We start from the raw sequence: 20,189 nt of genomic DNA on the forward strand, positions 1-20,189 counted from the left end.
CTTGATAATGCCATTAATCTTATTATAATTACAATTATTTTATTCATATTGTACTATTTGCTGCTATTATTTTTTGGAAAAGGACTTAAAAGATGTCTGTGTCTGACTATACAACACATGATTATTCTGCATCACTGCCTCTGAGATTATATATAAAACCTTATATATATAAGGTTATAAGATTATATATAAGATTATATATATAATATATAATATATTATATAAGATTATATATAAAACCTTTAGAAAGTGGCTGTGTAAGGTGAATGTCTTCTTTCTTTGCAGTGGACAATGCTGTTGAGTTTGCACACCAAGGGGTGTTCTACCATCAGGGCCAGTGTTGCATAGCTGCATCCAGGCTTTTTGTGGAGGAATCCATTTACGATGAGTTTGTTCGAAGGAGTGTTGAGCGGGCCAAGAAGTATGTTCTTGGAAATCCTCTGGCCCCAGAAGTAAACCAAGGCCCTCAGGTGAGTATACAACAGAAGGGATAACATTCGCAAGGGTCAAGAATAGTGTGTCCTTACTTTTATTGAGTAAGATTACTTCCCATCAATGTATCTTCCTAGGTGAAAATACTATACCACTTGGGTGATTTACAAAAATACCTAACTCCCAATGGAAAAGATATCATCCTGTTTTTGTATTACTCATTTCTCCTGCCGAAAAAAGTTATAGCTATGCTAGGAATTAAAGATATGAGGAAAATTGACAAATGCTATATATCTGTTGCTTTACTCAATCTGTTGGTTTTTAAATATGAGATTATTCTTAAAAGTTCTCAAAAAATCAAAATAAAAGAAACATTTTTTTGCAGCAAAATAAAATTGAAATCCATGCATAGCTTTTCCTTTTTTTTTTTTTTTTTTTTTTTTGACAGGCAGAGTAGACAGAGAGAGAGAGAGACAGAGAGAAAGGTCTTCCTTTTGCCATTGGTTCACCCTCCAATGGCTGCCGTGGCCGGCGCATTGCGCTGATTCGAAGCCAGGAGCCAGGTGCTTCTCCTGGTCTCCCATGGGGTGCAGGGCCCAAGCACTTGGGCCATCCTCCACTGCACTCCCTGGCCATAGCAGAGAGCTGGCCTGGGAGAGGGGCAACCGGGACAGAATCCAGCGCCCCAGCTGGGACTAGAACTGGGTGTGCTGGTGCCACAATGCAGAGGATTAGCCTAGTGAGCCACGGCGCCGGCCATAGCTTTTCATAATGTACATTGTCCATGATAATTTAGATGACCCATCGAATCATTTGTATGGATCTAATTTTTTGCACAATAATAAATTTATCTTGATACCATCTTTATAAACGTTTGTTTTAAAAAATTATTTATTTGAAAAAAAATTACAGAGAGAGAGACACACAGAGAGAGAGAGAGAGAGAGAGAGAGAGATCTTCCCTTCTGGTGGTTCACTCCCCAAGTGGCTGCTATGGCCAGGGTTGGGTCAAGCTGAAGCCAGGAGCCAGGAGCTTCATCTAGGTCTTCAATGTGGGTGGCAGGGCCCCAAGCACTTGGGCCATCTTCCACTGCTTTCTCCAGGCCATTAGAGAGTGTTGGAAGTAGAGCAGCCAAGACAGAAATTGACTGCCATAGGGGAGACTAGCATCACGGGTTATGGCTTTACCTGCTATGCCACAATGATGGCCCCTTTCATACACTTTATTTAGCATATTTTTATATTTAATTAGTTAAATATCATTTGTATACATAATCTTAAAAATATAATGATATTCCCTGCCTCCCTGCTGCTCTCTCCTTCCCACCCTCCCTCCCTCTCCTTTACTTTCTTTCCTTTTCTTCTTTTTCTATTTCTCTGTTTCTCTTTCATTCATTTTGAAATAACATTTTAAATTCATATTACTATAAAAAGCTTATTTTATCAACAAATAAGAAGTTTAGCAAATAAAAAGCAAAATGTCCTTTGAAGCACCTGTCATAGCTCTGTCTACTTGGAACGTCTCATCTCTTCCTATCATTTCTCCATGGCATTAATCTGTCATCTCTGCTGCCATCCCCCAGATATAGACAGCTAGGAGTCCCATAAGTCATCTCCAGGGTCCTCAGTTACCTTCTAAAGGTAGCACAGACATCCTCAAAGATCCTGACTTCCTGGGTTTGTAGCAAACTTCTCATTTGAGTTGTTAAAGTACAATTATTCTGCTGGGGCCCCCAGTGTTCTTCTACCTACTTACAACCATGTTCACTCAGAAAATCTCTGGTCCACTCTCCCTTCTTCCTTGCACAGTTCTTGGTTCATTGTCTACTAAGCAGTTTCCTGGAACTTCGGTCCTGAATTTCTTCCTGCTCTTTGGGGTCTTATGCTAGAACAGTGATTCAGCGTGCCCCTCAACAAAGCATTTTCAGACCTTAAATGCCAATAAGGCTGTTGCTGAGAAATCCTGCTGCTCTACAGCCTAGCAGTTAAATCTAGAGCTTTATTCTTTCACATTAAAGATTATATACTGTTTTATGCTGTTGATTTCAAATCAAACATTTTTAAGCCAAATGTAGTGAACACTGCTATAAAATCAGGATTTAGGCAATGTCAGATATTGAAACCTAAAAGCTCTAAAATAACTCTCTGAATCCCATTAACACCTTATATTTGTTCATGAGTTTAATGAGTATATAGAAATAGTTGTCAATTTTTATCATATTTGGTAATTTCAAATGGTGCCAAGAGACATATTAAACTTAATCTTGAGTTGGTCTCCCATTCCAAAAAAAGTTGAGATTCTATGTTTTCTGTTCTGATTACTTTTCTTTCTAAAGATCTATCATATCTATCATTGTATCAAACATTGTACAAATTTTAGAAAATAGTTTTTGGTTTCATATAGAACTTAATCTAGCTAGATAAACAAGCTGGGTTGTATGCAGTTAGAAATAACTGTGTGGGAGCTTTATCTGAACCTTGGAATATGGGGAAGAATTTCAGATTCAAAGAAGTTACAGAATATCTTGTATTTGGGACATAAAGGAACAAAGAGTTCCCTTTAACAGGTTTACTCCCAAAATGTCCACAGGACCCCAGGAATTCATTGCAATTCTCCCACATAGGCGATAGGAATCTAATTACTTGAGCCATCCCAACTGACTCCCATGTTTTGCACTGGTGGTAAGCTGGAGTCAGGAGTCAGAGCCAGTAACTGAAACCATACACTCTGATGTTGGAGTTTGGTGTCTTAACTGCAGGCTAAAGCTCACTCCAGGAGAATGACCTCCCCTTCCCTCCACTCCCCAACCCCCTGTCCCCTCCCCTTCCCTTCCCTGGCCTCGCCTCTCCCTCCTTCCTTCTTTCCTTTCTTCCTTCTTTATTTTTTGTTTTAGTTTTGTTTCATTTTATTTGAAAGAGATGTTCCATCAGCTTGTTCACTCTCCAGATGCATAAAGCAACCAGGGATAGACCAGGCCAAAGCCAGGAGTTCAGAACTCAATTTGGGTTTCATACGTGGGTGGTAAGTTTATAGCTCAAGTACCATAACCTTGTGCCTCCCGAGATGCACATTAGCAGGAAGTTGGACGGGAAGGGACTCCAGTCAGGTGCTCCGACATGGAAGTAGCATCTGCACCAAAAGCCTGCAATCACTTTTTTAGTAGATAAGAGACCCATGAAAGTGACACTGCTATCTTATTTCTTGTCTATCCTTTGATCTTCAACCCTGACACACCCAAGACAGGCAGCCCTGATCGGTAATGTGCAATCTAACAAAATATTTACTTAACGTCCCAAAGTAGCAAGTGAGGTCATGGATAGCCCCCTGCCCCCACTCCCCCCCACATTCTGGGAAATGGGAAGAGATATGTGCTCCTGGTGTTCCCAACAAGAATTCCTTAATCTTTTTTTTTTCTTATAAATCTATTGTTAATAAAAAAAAAATCTGTTATGCTTGTCATGTACAATGTGGCCCATTTGATGAGGCAGGTTGCTGGCACTTAAGACAGGCCAGAAATTGAAATCAAATCTACGCACCATCCCAGTGGGACCTGATCTGAGAGGGCTGCCATAACTACATAACCACGGTAGTGGGTGGTGCCCAAGGGCATGGACCTGGCCAGAGGGGATGCTTCAGCGATGGTGAAATCCAAACAGGTGTAGGAATCTTCTTAAAGTATCGGCTTTCCAACTGCCAGATCTATTGAAGCAGGGTATCGGAGCTCTCTTTTTCTTTCTTTTTCTCCCTAAGATTACAGTTTCAGCTAAGATGACAGTTTCCAGTAAATGTGTTAGATTATTAACAGACACGTTTCTAGTGTGAATAAATGATGGTGGTTTGAAAGGTTTATATATATCCGCAGTGCAAAACTGTGGGTTTTTCCCCCATAAATATCACACCAAACTTTGTCATCAAGGTTTCTTTCCTAAAAACTTGTGAGAAGTAAATATACCCAAAGAATGAACCTGAACCTCCGCTGCTTTGTTTCGGTATTTAACGGCAATATCTAGCATTGGGAAGACCTGGCTAGCAGGTTGAGCAATGTGTTACCTTTACATGTTGCTAATTTTGTTTCTTCTCCTTCCCTGTGCTGTTTTTTTTTTTAATAGATTGACAAAGAACAATATAATAAAATACTTGACCTCATTGAGAGTGGGAAGAAAGAAGGGGCCAAACTGGAATGTGGTGGAGGCCCATGGGGGAATAAAGGCTACTTTATCCAGCCCACAGTTTTCTCCAATGTGACAGATGAGATGCGCATTGCCAAAGAGGAGGTAAATGGTTCTGTTCTACTGCTTTTACTGCTGTGCTTTGTCTCCGTGGGTGGGTGAACACAGTGTCCCTTTCAATTTCCAACATCTCTTCTTAAATGTTATTCTTCATTTGTATTACTGATAAAAGTTTGTTATTTGTGATCCAGACTAAAAATGGTAAGAATCTGTTGGGTTATCCAAGAATTTCCAGCCAAATTTTTAGGGGCTTCCTTTATAGCTTTTAATTAATGGAAAAGAATCTCATCATTTCCAACAACATGGATAAACGGAGGAGGCTGTGTTAAGTGAAATTTCCCTGGCACAGAAAGACAAATAATGACTTCATTTTTATGTGAAATCCAAAACTTTGGAAATAATAAAAGCAGAGTGAAATGGTGGTTACCAGGGTCAGAGGCCTTGGAGTGGGGTGGGTGGTGAGGACGGGGAGACATTAGTCAAAGGATCCAAAGTTTCTATAGATGGGAGAAAAACTTTCTATTTTATTTATTTATTTCTATTTTATAATATGGTAGAAATATTTAATAACAATATATGTATTCTTGAAAGCTGCTGGGTGAGTATGCACTTAAAATAGCTTCTTATGTTTACTTGCTGGTCCCATATTTGCCTGATGATATTTCTGCCCAAGAGTCATCCATGTATTTGAAAATGATATTCATCCCTTCTTTCCCTCCCAATCCTCTGTGTACTCTTGGCCTTATATTTTTTAGCTGTTATACTCCCTAAGTGTGTATATATAACTGAACATTTTTGTACGTTATACATAAATATGTACATTATGAATATATTTTTGCATGATATACATGCTTCCCAAATACTTAATTATAACTAAAAATTACAATTACAAAATTATGTGTGAATATATATGTACGTATATGGTATATATATGCTTACCAAATATTTAATTGTAATATACAAAATTAAAAAGTAACAGCTGAAAAATATAGGGAGGCAAGATGATGATTGCTTACAATATTTATGCACACAATGCAAATATTTATTTTTACTATTATATAATATACATACACATAATTATGTGACAGATTACATACTATACGTAAATATTTGGTGAGCATGAACTAATTAACATCAATAAAAATGTTATCCGGGTATGACAAATAACTAAGAAAACCTAGTTTCTATTTAATAATTATAAATAATCTACTCATAGACAGTGGAGATTTTAATAAACACAGAGATAGATATAGTGGCTTTGGGCTATAATAGTGTTAGATAGTATGCTATAATATAAAACATTGACTACTCGAAGTTATGGAATTAAAATTCTTTCCTTCAGGAAGTGTGTATTTCACATCCACGATATGAAAGAATCTGAGAAAGTTATTTTCTTTATCCCCCAAAACATCAAACCAGGGGAAAAGTACATAATCAGATTGCAAACAGTAAATACTTTTTTAAAAGATGTATGTGTACAATCAAACATAGTTTTGTCCACATTAATTCTGGCCTCAATTGAATTATAATTATAACTTTGCATTAGTTGGCAAAAGCTTTTCTAATCAGAGCTGTTGTTTTTCTATATCTTCAATTATATCAGATAGAAAGGATTAGGAGGAAAAGTCTTCAAACAAGAAAACATTTATTGTTTTCCTGCAGTATCTGTAGAACAGTCAGTTTGCTACTTCAAAGTAGGAGCCTGGAGCCAGGAATTATGTTCAGCTAAAATGTAAAATATGGACAATTCATTGCAGTAGCTGCTATCTAGCTCCTCAGTTACAATATCAGGTATAGATTTATAGCCTTAAGATTTGCACTCAGCCTGTATTGAATGGTAACCTCCAGCTCTCAAACTCTTAAATCAATGCTGAACATCAGAAAACATTAATCATTTTTGATTTTTTGCTTTCCTTCTTCACATTTCCCAGAAAACTCTAACACAGGAGCCCCTGTTTTATTTAATTTTAATAAATATTTTATTGAAACAAGAGCTTAATTTTTAAGAGAGGATCTAGTTGTTTTTCTCCTACTTGGAGCTGAGAGAAAGGAAGAGTTGCGTTTGGGTTGCACTGTCTAGAGAGCCTACTGAGAGGACTTTGAGTGGTTTAGGCTGGAAGAAGCAAATTGTGGCTTTTGTTTCCTATCCTGTGATTAGAGCCACTGCAAGTGAACTCATGCTTCCGTTAGTACAGGGTGGTTTGGGATTTATGCTCATGCTGTAAGGAACCATTGTGTTTGGTGTGTGTAAGTTTATATGATTTGGCTACAGTGGAATCCAAATAGAAATTCATGCTGTTTTCTCTAATTTGGCTAATTCTGGAAGAGCCAGATATAGTAGATAGCTGGTATTTTAATCAATGGTGTACTGGTATTTATAATTTTTATCAATCATTGTCTTTCCATTTATCCAGGAAAGCAAGTGTTGCTTTCTTGGGCTTGCTATTATTTGTACTTACTTGAAAAATGAAGAAAACTAGTCAGAATTTAAGATGTTTCCAGATGAAAAAGAAATTCTGAAGTTAATGATTTGATATACAATCACAGATTCTTGAATTCCAGTGTCAAGAACGTAAATCCTAGTTCGTTGTAGCCTATCTTGTTGGAAAGAGATGTAACACACGATTAAGACTCACCTGTTTTCACCTTCCATTTTTGCAGCTACTTATTTTGGTTCTTGTAAAATCTTAAGATAGTTTGTAGGAAAATCTACAATATTTAAAATCTTGAACTTCAACCTATTATTTGGGCTTACATCATTCACTTCTTGTGATACAGATATTTGGACCAGTGCAGCAAATCATGAAGTTTAAATCTCTAGATGATGTGATCAAGAGAGCAAATAACACTACATATGGCTTATCAGCAGGAATCTTTACCAAAGACCTCGATAAAGCCGTAACAGTGTCCTCGGCTCTGCAGGCGGGAACAGTGTGGTAAGTCAAAGGGAAGAAACGTAGCCTTCCACCACATTAGCAGGTTACCTTGAACCTTTCCAGAACTGAGTATTTCATTTGAAATCACATGACCTGCTAGAAGAGCAGTTGCCGCCATTAAATAAAAATGTAACTGCTATTTTGAAAGAACTTTAGAAGGCTTTTACTTTAATTCTGTCTAGCTTCCTGAAATTGCCTCCCCAAAATATTTAATTGTTAGGCTAATACAATATGTGTTGCTAAGTCATTTCTAGGCACTTGACGTTATCATGCATACAAAGGCAGTGGAAGGAAAGTTCTGCTTTAATCAAGTTTGATTAGAAAAGACCACATTTATTCAGCACCCTAAGTGTGCAAACATTTAACTCTTATCAGCTCCCTGCTTGGAGGTTATTACAGCTGTCTGCAGTTCTTACTTTGGAAGAACATACTGAGTCTCAAGGAACTCTCACCTTTGCCCTAGTTTGTGTGGCTGATTTTTATACTTGATAGGATAGGAACTCTGAGTATGCTTCTCAAATGTTTGCATCTTCTGTTCCTGGTCCCTGGACTATTATTTCTCAATAATAAGTCATGCCTATTTTCCTTAGCTTATCCTAGAGCATAATATTATTCTACAATTGTTCTAGGCATAAAAGCTGCTTGGTGTTTTAGGACAACTATTCAATCTCAAAGTTGCTGTAGTTTTATCTATGATTTCAAAGTAGGGATTTGATTTTTCAATTTAAGCAGCAGCTAAACAAAGAGGAGATGATCGACTTTTCTAAAGTGCAAATTTGGGGCCACCTTTGTGGCGTAGCAAATTAAGCCACTGCCTGTAGCAGTGGAATTCTGTATGGGCACAAATTTGAGTCCTGGCTGCTCCATTTCCCATCCTGCTCCATGCTAACGTGCCTGGGAAAGCAGCAGAAGATGGCCCAAGTCTTTGGGCCCCTGCTCCCACAAGGAAGACAGCAGAGGAAGCTCCTGGCTCCTGGCCCAGTCCCTGACATTACAGCCATTTAGGAGTGTAACAGCAGATGGAAGACCTCTCTCTGTTTCTCCCTATCTCTATGTAACTCTGCCTTTCAAATAAATAAAAAATAAATCTCAAAGAGCAAGTTTGTTTAAGGAACTACCCCTCCAATATGGAAGACATGGTTAAGATCTCTGTGATCAGTGAGAATATTGAACTTGGGATCTGGGATAGCAAGATTTTTTAACTGAGAAAATAACTGAATGTTATCTCAAGATCAAAGACAAGACCCAACTCTTCCAAGTACAGTGTAGTTTGTCTGGCAGTTAAATTCTTGCCCACCTATTATTAGGACTTTATGACATGAAAGTTATATATAAAAAAGGAAAATTGTTTTTCTTTAAAAAATTTGTTTTCCTGTTATGTGAGGTAAAAAAAAATGTAGATAATTAAATTTTACTGTTACCTTTGGCCAGCAGGAAATTTGAGCTACACAAATCATTCATGGCTTGTATAACTGCATTCTAATTTTTACTACATGTCTTGGTGTTTTATCCTATTTCTTCCACTTATTCACGTTTTGTACTTATGTTTGTGGACATAAGTATGTTAAACCCTTTACGAGATATGATAGCAAACAAATTGATAATTAAATCCAACTCCTGCCAAACCTCTGTATAAGCAATTAATTGAACCAATTAATGAAAAAAATGAACTTAATAACATGACAGACATTGCAATTGCAGGAAAAAATTGATTTTAGCCTATTAAGCACATAAACTTAAAGAGATTCACAAAGCTTATTGAAAACAAGTAATCATTTATTTTTTCTAAAGATCCACTTATCTTTGAAAGGCGGAGTCAGAAAAAGAGAGCGAGATCTACCATCTACTGTTTCACTCTCAAAATGGCCACAGCTGGAGCTGGGCCAATCTTAAGTCCAGCTAGGAGGCAGGAACTTCTCTGTGGTCTCTTAGGTGGGTTCAGGGGGCCAAGGAATTGGGCTATCTTCTGCTGCTTTTCCAGGCACATGAGGGAGCTGGACTGAAAGTGGAGCAGCCAGGACCCAATGTGGCACCCATAATAGATGCCGGCATCACAGACAGCGGCTTCATGCTCTACACCACAGCACTGGCCCTGGGTTCTTATTTTTTTATTTTTACTTTTATATTGATACCATCTGATAGTTTGTTACCATCTGATACTAATGTGATAGTAGTACCAAGAGAACAGATTCAATATAGCTCACAGATGCACTTCTAGGAATATAGTATAAATTGATTTCTTAATTCCAAGTTTCCAATTACCAGTTTGAAGTACCTTCATATACATCCATATACTGCATTCTAACCTGTAGTGCTGCTTTTTCTTTAATCTCAGTGAGTATGGTATACTGAAATGAATGCAGGTCTTCAGAAACTTACTGAATTTTTCCAATTCCAACTTTAAGACTTATTGCACAGATTAACTATTTTCTATAATGCGCTATGTTTCTTTCTTTTCAGGGTGAATTGCTACAGCGTGGTATCTGCCCAGGTCCCCTTTGGTGGATTCAAGATGTCTGGAAATGGACGAGAACTGTAAGAATTTTATTAAGTTAGATGCTAATCTTGAAAATGGTTGTCATTACTGAGGAATGAACCCAGAGAGACCACCTTAAATGAAAATCTGCATTTGTTCTTTCCTGGAGATTCATAACAACAAATAGCTTATTAAGTGCTGGATGTACCCCATAAATACAACAAGGCGGTGGCAGAGAAGAAATATAATTTTTTAAGTTCCTACTAGTCACAAGGAATCATAATAAGATATTATATTGCTAATTGAACTATTGCCTACTCTTAGAGCTGCTTGCTATATGTGTGCATATTTTCGATTTGGAAATCATTTCCAGAAGTGAGGTGAGGATCCTATTTGGTTATTGTCAGAAGTCTGGAAATATAACATTGTAGTTATTTGAATATACTTCTTAAATAAGTAAATTAGGTGACTTATCTCAAAAACCTTCAGCGTATGTGGATTTTCACTTGCTGAAATGTTAATGATTAAGCCTTTGAATTTTAACTCACCTGAATGGGTTATCTGGGGCACTAAGATAAATATAAAAGGGACATTGATGAAAGAAAATATTTTATAGTCTTGACTAGATTGAGAGCTTTTAGTTGCTTTTGAAATCGGGATACAATCTTTTTTCTTTTCCAAAATACACATACATATGTATGCACAAAAATTAGTGCCAGTATGGTTAATTTTGCTCAAATAATTCTAACCATTTTATTTCTCAAAATTTTCTTATTACATTAAAAACCTTACAAAGGAAAAAGTTACATATACAAATCCAATGGCATCATGCATAGAAATTTCTCCTTTTATATAACTGCATTAATTTTCACTTAATACTGATCACGTGAGATTTTTGCTAATACAAGTTGAGTGTCCCTAATGCAAAAATATGAGACCTGAAATACCACAAAATTTGAAAGGTTTTGAATGATAATTCAACTCCTGCCAAGACCGCTGTTTAAGCCATTAATTGAACCAATTAATGAAAAAAATGAACTTAATAACATGATAGGCTTTGCAATTGCAAGAGAAAATTGGTTCTAGCCTAATAAGTGCATAAATTTCAAGAGATTTACAAAGTTTATTGAAAACAGGCAATCATTTAAGTATTAGTATTAAGTATTCAAGTCATAACCTTGGTGGTACAAGGTACACACAACTGTTTTGATGCACAAATTATTTAAAATATTATTTAAAATTACCTTCAGGGTATATTTATAAGGATATCTGGATCATAAATAAATTTCATATTTTGAGTCCTATCCCCAAAATATCTTATTACATATATGCAAACATTCTACAAGCTTAAAAAATACCTGAGACACTTCTAGACCCATGCGTTTTTGGAGAAGGGATAGTCATTCTGTACACCACTTCAAATTCAGGTGGCTCTTAGCTCCTCACAAGGTATTTCTTTCCTCTTTCAGAAAAGAGGAGAAAGGCAGTGTTTTAAACTGCTAGCTTTAAAGCAAAACTCTAATATTTGGGGCTGGCTTACATTTTCTAAGTCAGTTTAGCAAACATTTCCTCAGTGCCTGCTGACTCAGTGAGGCTCATTTCTGAGTACAGAGGAGAAATGGGGCTCCCCATTACTTGTATATTTTACACGTAGTATGAACCCTGGACAAGAAATCTGGGTATTGCATGGAAGTATACCAGAAATAGTCTCAGATACTCCAGACCTTCAGAATCAGAATCCGTATTTGAATAAGGTCTCAGCTAATTTGTCCACTGAAGACTTGAGACACACAGAACTGGTAACTCACAGACTTAGTGAGATACAAAGAAATGCAAATGGATGTCTTTGTGTCATATTATAAATTAAATATATGCCCTGTAAACTGGAAGAATACGACCATTTTCAGCCTGCACGTGACAATAACCACTTAGTCCTCGCAGGAATTTCAAGTGCCCATGTAACCCAAAACACAATGGAAAGCCTATTGGTGAAAATCATGGGTTAATTTAAGTACCTCTGTGAGATAAAATACTTATTAAAATATTATCTCTTAATGGGTTTCAGACAACTTAGGCTAAACCCTTTAATTACTTTGAAGAACATGCTCATTGAAGCTTTTAAATAGTATTTTCAGAAGCTTAATTGCCCAAGAAAATAATCAGTGTAAGGAGATTAGGTTACCCAGGAGAAAAAGGTGTCTGCACCTACCTGTCTCCCTCACAAGGAGGGATGCAGATCTTATTTCTCTATAAGCATCCATGTGTATGGTGCTGTGACTTTATGAATACTCTTATAAACATGGAATTTTGTCCCCTCATCAAAACAATACGGAGAATAACTGAACCCGCTGCTTTCAGCTTCCTCTTCCAAAAGGATAAATCAGCAAGTTTCCAAAACTGATAAAAGGTCCCCATAAATCTGACAAGATACCAGGGTACCAACTGACTGAGTTGGGGGGTAATTTCTGATTATTTGGGGTGAACCTAAGAGTTACATAGGCAAATAGCAGGGAATAAAGGAAGTTGTATAGAAGCAGATGCTACAAAAAGCCCCAAACCTGAATTTAGGACTACCTACTCTATCTCTGCCTCTTAAAAAGAAAGCAAACACCAATGAAAATGGAAAGAAAACTCTAGCAGTAAGGTCAGGTTTTGTTTTGCCAAGAGCTAGAAGATACTGCTAAAAACATAGCAGCAAAATGTGGGAGCACCTTAGAGGGAGTATGGAAACGTGATCCTGTTCCACTCCACACATTTCTATGCCAGTCGTACTTGGTGAATGCCAGCTGTACTTCAGTTCCCAGTTTTACTGTACCCTTCTCATGTGATTATTTAATACCTCTCCTCTTATACTACATCCATCTTAATTTCTTTAATTTACACCAGACATGATAAAATCCTTGTTGGGGTGAGTCATCTTTTGAGTAATTTAGAACTTTAGAGTCAAGTAGAACACTGTCCAAAATGGACAATTTTTATGAAATTCAACTAAGAGTACATGGCTATTTAAAAATGAAAGAAAATTTTAAAGTTTCCTACAAAAGGATTTATATAAAAACAATACTATTATGGTAAGCTATTATGTGAAATGCTCCATACACATAAAATACTTTTCCATCAACCTTAGTCAAATAAGCAAAAAGAAACTTGCACGAAATCATGAACTATAGTACATTTGCACTGCTAAGCTAAATGGTGTCTGTGGATTTTTCTCTCTCTCTTTCTAGGGGAGAATATGGTCTCCAACAATATACAGAGGTCAAGACAGTCACAGTGAAAATCTCACAGAAGAACTCGTAAAGGAACTTCTGAGAGAGACGACACTGCAATGGCTACACATCAGCAGCAGTCACAAATAGAATGTGTTTTAGACCTTCAATTGTTCTGTTCCTGATTTTCTTTAGCATAAACTAATCACATTAGTATTACTGCTACACATTAAAGTCTTGACAGGCAGCTTATTTGGAAGAATCGTTTGCTCCCTGCTATGTGACCCCCAGGTCCTAGGCTAAATAGAAAGCACAGATTTAGATACAAGCTCTCTGTAGCTCTGTCCTAGCCATGTGCTTTTTTTTTTTTTTTTTCTGTAGCTACTTATTCAGGAAAATCACTTTATAGAAGAGAACCAGTAGTCATTTAGCCTCTTTCCCTTAATGACTCCTTCAAGTGCTTAACATAGACGATAACTGCAGAGCACGTTGCTCTGTTCCCAGGAGTTAGGAAGTCCTCAGTGTCCTGAGATAGTTCCTAGAATGCCCTGTCTGCTTGTCGAATGAGTAATGCCTGCAGTACTCAGCTGTAATCTGAATAGAAAGCTTAATAAAACAACCTAGCATGATTCTTTTTCCGTCTGAATTTTTTTTTTCAAATAGAAGTATCGGTTAGAGTGATTTACTATCCTTGTCCCTCTAAAACACTGTTAAACTGAGCATAAATATATGTTAAAAAAAAGTCCTAAGGGTGGGATTTGGCCTAGCAGTTAAGTTCTTGTCTCTCTGTCTCTGTCTCTCTCTCTCTCTCTGCCTTTCAAATAAATAAAAATAAATTCTTAAAAAAGGTGGTGAGGTCGGCCAGAGGTGGAGTGGAGATGTTACCGTGGCCTGTTAAGCTTTGGATACCCCACATTCTTTATTCATGTGCCTGAGACTGAATCCCATCTCCACTTGCAATTCCAGCATCCTGCTTATTTAGATCTTGATAATCAGCAGATGATGGCTCAAATACTTGGGCCCCTGCCACCTACATGGGAGACACAGATGGAGTTTCTGGCTCCTGACTTTGACTTAGCCCACCATGAGCTGTTGTGAGCATTTGGCAAGTGCATCAGCAAATAGAAGATCTCCATATCTCTTTTACTAGGCCTTTCATATACATAAAAATAAACTAAATAAAAAAGGACACCCATATCCCACACTGGAGTTTCAGTTTAATTCCTTGTTCCTGACTTTAGCTACCTGCTAAGGTAGCAGTGATGGCTCAAATGGTTGTGTTCTTGCCACCTATGTGGAAGGCATGCACTGTGTGTTATCATCCTGGCTCCAGTCTTGGACCACTCTACAATGTTAAGGGAATTAATCTGGGGAGTGAAAAAATGGGTACTCTCGTTCTCTCCCTCTCTGTACCAGGCAAATAAAAAATTAAAGTATCAATCATTTTCAAAGGGTACAGAAACATTTTCTGCAAGAATTTTGAAACCAGTAGCACACATTTGAGATAAATGGCATCAGTCCTTCAATAAGCATGTATTCAATTCCTACAAAGTTCTGGGCACCATGATGGTTATTACAGAAGGCAGAAGAATAGTGAATGTTCCATTATCTCAAAATGCTTTAATTTAGAGGTAAACGAAGACTCAATCCCACCCACCTAAAGGAAAGCAAGCTGTGAAGGGTGATGTGAAACAGCGATGAGGATTCTAAAAACCCAGACAGTGCAGTGATGTGCCAAAGGAGCAGAACTGGGAAGTCTAATGCGAACTCGGACTGATCGCACAAACGGAAGTTGATGGGACTGGCACCTTAATAAGATTTGCAAAAAATAAAGGGTAAAATGGTGCAAGGCAGGAAGAGGGGATTGAGCAAGGTAAAGAGGGTGGGAAGAAATATAGCTATCTTCCAAGAATTGTACCTATAAAACACATATAATCAATTCTCTTCATATTAACAAATTTAAAAAAATGATAGAAGTTCTACAATCTCTCAGGCAATATTCCATTAAAAATTTTGGAAATAGTCTATACAATATATTCCCCTCTTGGACTTTCAAATTGCATATTAGGGTCTGAAAAACCATGCAACCTGTTTAGTTTTAAAGCTTTTTTTTTTGCTTTCTTTCCAAATTCATTTTAGCAGAGGCCTGGCCTTTCCACTACCCTCATTTATTGTCAATTAACATCCAGAAAACTCATATTGGGAGGTGCTGTTTTATGCAGCGAGAGAGCACTTCTTGATCCTTTTAAGGAGAGATCTGAGGATCAAAAGGGAGCCGCTGTAGACACGTCCTCCATAACTGCACCGTGCTGACACACTTCTGTCCTCACACCAGCGCTGCTAATGGTGCTTTCATTCTGTCATGCTCTCCTGTTGAACTGACTTGGACCCAAGTAAAATCAAGTGAACGCTTGTATATTCCTATGCAGTTTCCAAAATGTTCTCAGTACACCAGCCTAAAATCTAAGCCTAGTGATTTCAAGGACAATAATTTTACATGAGTATAAATAAGTCCATCATTTCATGTTAACAGATACTTCAGTGACACTATTGTTAGGACACCATGGTAGCTGCCACAGTCAAGTGCAATGATGTAATTATGAGTGAATTTCATTAGCTGCTTAGATCTGAAATAAATTTCAATCCCTATTTCAAAGGTTTCTCAGACATGTGTGGGCCTATAAGATATGCAATTTGGACTACCTTGTGAGATTTGAGGCATAATTACCATTTTGAACACTGGAATTACCAAAGTCTTAAAAAGAAGTGAAAGCTTTTGGACACTGGGAAAGGAAAATATCTAAATACAGAGGAGAATTTCCTTTTCCTGAAACCAGACAGTGCCTATATTTCTAAAAGATGTATATAAAACTATGCATAAATAAATTAATACGTAGACAAGTTAATGTTGTAATGGCATCTCACCATCCCACCAGAACATTGTTAATGTATAACAAAAAGTACTGAACACAAAACAAGACAAAAGCCAGAAGCAAGTTTAAATATTTGAAAATTAAATCTTCACTGTTTAAATAAGACATTAAAGGATTAAACAGAAAATATCTGTTTTATATTGGCTTGTCCTGAATCTTTAGACATTATTTGTATTTCATTATTTGTATGAAAGCCATACATATAATAATTCTTAAAACCTTGAAAAGTTAATAGTATCTTATTCCCCCATGTGCTGCAGGAGAGCCCACGAGGAATTTTATCATGAAGAATTCTATTTTACAGGCATAAATGCAATCTCATTACCCTCAGTATCCATATAGCACAAAGTATTTTCTGCTCTAGAAGTCTGAATTCATCATTCCCAGAGAGAGAATGTCAAATCTCTACTTCTGACTTTACTTTGAAATAACCGAAGACGAATAGGGGATTTTTTTTTTTAATTTTTGAGATGAACTCAAAATAAAGCCACCTCAAGGTAGAGAAGTTTAGTTATTTCCTCACATAATTCAGATGGGAGTGTGAACTCCAAAGCCTCTTTCCTTGGGCAATTCATGTACTTTTAATTTCACTTGACCCTTGGAATTTCACTAAGTTCACTTGACCTTTGGAAGTGATGTTGTACACGTGTGCCATCTACAAAACACCCATCTTCTGATGACTATCTCAGAATATACTGAATAGCCAGGTTACAATTTCACACGGAACACAAGTTCTCCATTAGAATTTCACTTGCTGATGTACTCTGGGATTTTTATGTCCTCTGAAGACATATTTGAGCCTTCCTATTTTGATGGGTGAAAGGATATTTAAGAAGGAGAATTAGAGATGATAGCTAAATTCCTTGGATATCCAAATTCAGTGACTTTCAGAATGGTTGAAAGTTTTCTGTTGTAGCACACTAGGAAGGTGGCATTCTGGAAAATAAAAACCTGAGGCAAGAAACAAGTTTGGGAGAAAGCTCAATTGTCATTTTAACATCACTTTAACACACGGTGAAGGAGACATAGTGTCTCTATGAAGAAAAGACCACAAAATTCTCCATGGGGGCTTGAAACACTCTAGGCCATGGTTCTGAAGTGGCCCTTAGCTTCTGGGCAGTGGGTTTATTCCAGCAAAAAATAATCATATACATAAATATTTAGGTTAATTACAAAATCACTAGGAAGTTAACCTGATCACTTAATAGATATTTATACCAAGAGAATGGCAATGCTTTTAAATACATAATTCAATGCTGAGCAATGTAACAAGAATTTAGTATTTTTTTAAAAATGGACATATCTGGGACCGGTGTTGTGATGTAGTGGGTAAAGCTGCCACCTGCAGTGCCGGAATCACATATGGGTACCAATTTGAGTCCCAACTACTCCACTTCCAATCCAGCTCTCTGCAATGGCCTGGGAAAGCAGTAGAAGATGGCCCAAGTCTTTGGGTCCCTGCACCCATGTGGGAGCCTCAGAAGAAACTCCTGGCTCCTGCTTCGGATTGGTGCAGCTCCAGCCATGGTGGCCAACTGGGGAGTGAATCATTGGATGGAAGACCTCTCTCTCTCTCTCTCTCTCTCTCTCTCTCTGCCTCTCCTTCTCTCTCTGTGTAACCCCGACATTCAAATAAAATAAATAAAATCTTAAAAAAATGGACATTTCTGACCTATAGAAATGCTCATGAGAAATTGACATGTTGCTATCCTGATGTGGTTTCACTGGAGTTTTAGCATTGTTGTTTGCTTGTTTTTTTATTATTTATTTAGTAAATATAGATTTCCAAAGTACACTTTATGGATTACAACGACTCCCCCCCCCATAATTTTCCTCCCACTCGCACCCCTCACATCTCCCGCTCTCTCTCCCCTTCCATTCACATCAAGATTCATTTTCAATTATCTTTATATGCAGGAGATCGATTTAGAATATATTTAGTAAAGATTTCATCAGTTTGCACCCACACAGAAACACAAAGTGTAAAATACTGTTTCAGTACTAGTTATAGCATTACTTCACATTGGACAACACATTAAGGACAGATCCCACATGAGAAGTAAGTACACAGTGACTCCTGTTGTTGACTTAACAATTTGACACTCTTGTTTATGGCGTCAGTTATCTCCCTAGGCTCTAGTCATGACTAGACTAGTGTCTGCTAATACTAGCTGATAGTGCTTGGGCCCTGCACCCCATGGGAGACCAGGAAAGTACCTGGCTCCTGCCATCAGATCAGCGCAGTGCGCTGGCCGCAGCGCACCGGCCGTGGTGGTCATTGGAGGGTGAACCAATGGCAAAGGAAGACCTTTCTCTCTGTCTCTCTCTCTCACTGTCCACTCTTGCCTGTCAAAAAAAAAAAAAAAATCCATCATGGGAAGCGGGATACACAGCAGACTCATAGAATGGCAGATGTCCTAAACAGCACTCTGGCCTCAGAATCAGCCCTTAAGGCATTCGGGTCTGGTTGAAGAGCCCATGAGAGTATTTTAGGCATGGAAAGCCAAGACACCTGGAAAAAAAAAAAAAGAAGACCTAAATGAAAGATCTCTGCGAGTGAGATCCCAGTGGAAAGAATGGGGCCATCGAAGAAGGAGGTACCTTTCTCTGAAGGGAGGAGAGAACTTCCACTTTGACTATGACCCTGTTGGAATAAGATCGAAGTCGGTGAACTCAAAAGGCTATGGCCTTGGCAACTCATGTTTGCTTGGTTTTTATCAAGTCACATTTTACAGATTGATCCAGCCTGGGGAAAAATGTAGTAAATAGTAAATATAAAACTGATTTTGGCTGGCAACTGATTTTTAATTTTTTATTGTAAAATTATTGCAAATTTCAAAATTGCTAGAGCAGTACACAGAACCCTTTTGTACATTTATTTCTCCATTTGCAATAGTCTTCATATTATTATCACTCCCATTCTCTATATAGACACATTTTCCTCATGAGACAAATGAGTAATCTGCAGATGGCATGTCTTTTAACCCTTTTATATAAGAGTGAGGGAAATGTGGTTGTGTTCTTAGAGCTTTTTCTATGAAATATATATGAACTCTATTCTTGGTAGATTAACGAAAATTTTAAAAAACAAAAAGATAAAAAAATTAGGAATAAAATCATTCTTTCACAACACCAGAGTACAATATTTTAACTCCAGAAACTAAACATTGACAGAACACTAGAACCTAATATACAGTTTATTGGCACTTCCAGTTTTCTCTTATCATCCATATAATTCCCTTTATGACATTTCCCTTGTGATAAATATTAATCTGGAATCGTGTATTGCATTTAGTTATCGTGGATTCCTTTTGTTTCGCTATTCCTTAACACAAGGACACAACTTGTAAGCACCCTTAATATTCTGTAAAGCTGGTTAGCACTGTCTCAGCCTGGAAGAGAAACCCTAAAAAACACACCAAACTCAGAGTTACTGAAAAAGAATCAGCCAAAAGAGATTGGTGGTTTTAAAAAAAAAAAAAAAAAAAAAACTTCATATCAGTATTTGGTTAATTAGCACGTGCTGTGATCAACTCAATGAGAATATTTCAGGACTGAAGACAACTGTGAAGAAAAGTTCTGTGTTCCCTTGAGGATTTTAGTAAGTGATCCTTGTGTACATAATTAGAGTATTACCCTGTGTCCTTTCATTTCCTGGCTTACTCATTTGAATATTTTTCCTAAATGACATCTGGAGAAGTACCTTAATATCAATTAGTTGCAAATCCCTTAGTCACATGGAAATTATGCTTTTCTTTCAAAGTACAATAATGCTAGAAAGATCTTGACCCTTGAAGTCAAATAGATGCTAAATTCTGGTTCTGCCACTCACTAGTGGCACGATCTCAGGTCAATTATTAAGCAATTCTCGTATAGTAATCATTCAGATGATAATGTGGCTTTTGATATTTGAGAAGCAATAATTGTTCTGCATAATAACCTGGCCCCTTGGAGCCCAGCAATCTGTTTTCAGA

General features: G+C 37.3%; 1 protein-coding gene across 2 annotated transcripts in view; it reads left to right on the forward strand.

Moving 5' to 3' along the window:
* ALDH1A1 (aldehyde dehydrogenase 1 family member A1) overlaps nucleotides 1-13,911 on the forward strand; it is a 50,414-nt gene extending 36,503 nt beyond the window's left edge. For both annotated transcript variants that reach the window (XM_051857372.3, NM_001082013.1), the window contains 5 exon segments: nucleotides 286-470; nucleotides 4,542-4,706; nucleotides 7,440-7,597; nucleotides 10,058-10,132; nucleotides 13,301-13,911. In XM_051857372.3, coding sequence (XP_051713332.1) covers nucleotides 286-470; nucleotides 4,542-4,706; nucleotides 7,440-7,597; nucleotides 10,058-10,132; nucleotides 13,301-13,373 — 656 coding nt within the window. In that variant the 3' untranslated portion in view covers nucleotides 13,374-13,911.
* Nucleotides 13,912-20,189: the final 6,278 nt, after the last annotated feature.

The sequence above is a fragment of the Oryctolagus cuniculus genome, chromosome 1 (genome assembly GCF_051225735.1).
Source record: "Oryctolagus cuniculus isolate XC-2025 breed Fujian yellow rabbit chromosome 1, ASM5122573v1, whole genome shotgun sequence".
In the NCBI taxonomy this organism is placed as follows: domain Eukaryota; kingdom Metazoa; phylum Chordata; class Mammalia; order Lagomorpha; family Leporidae; genus Oryctolagus; species Oryctolagus cuniculus.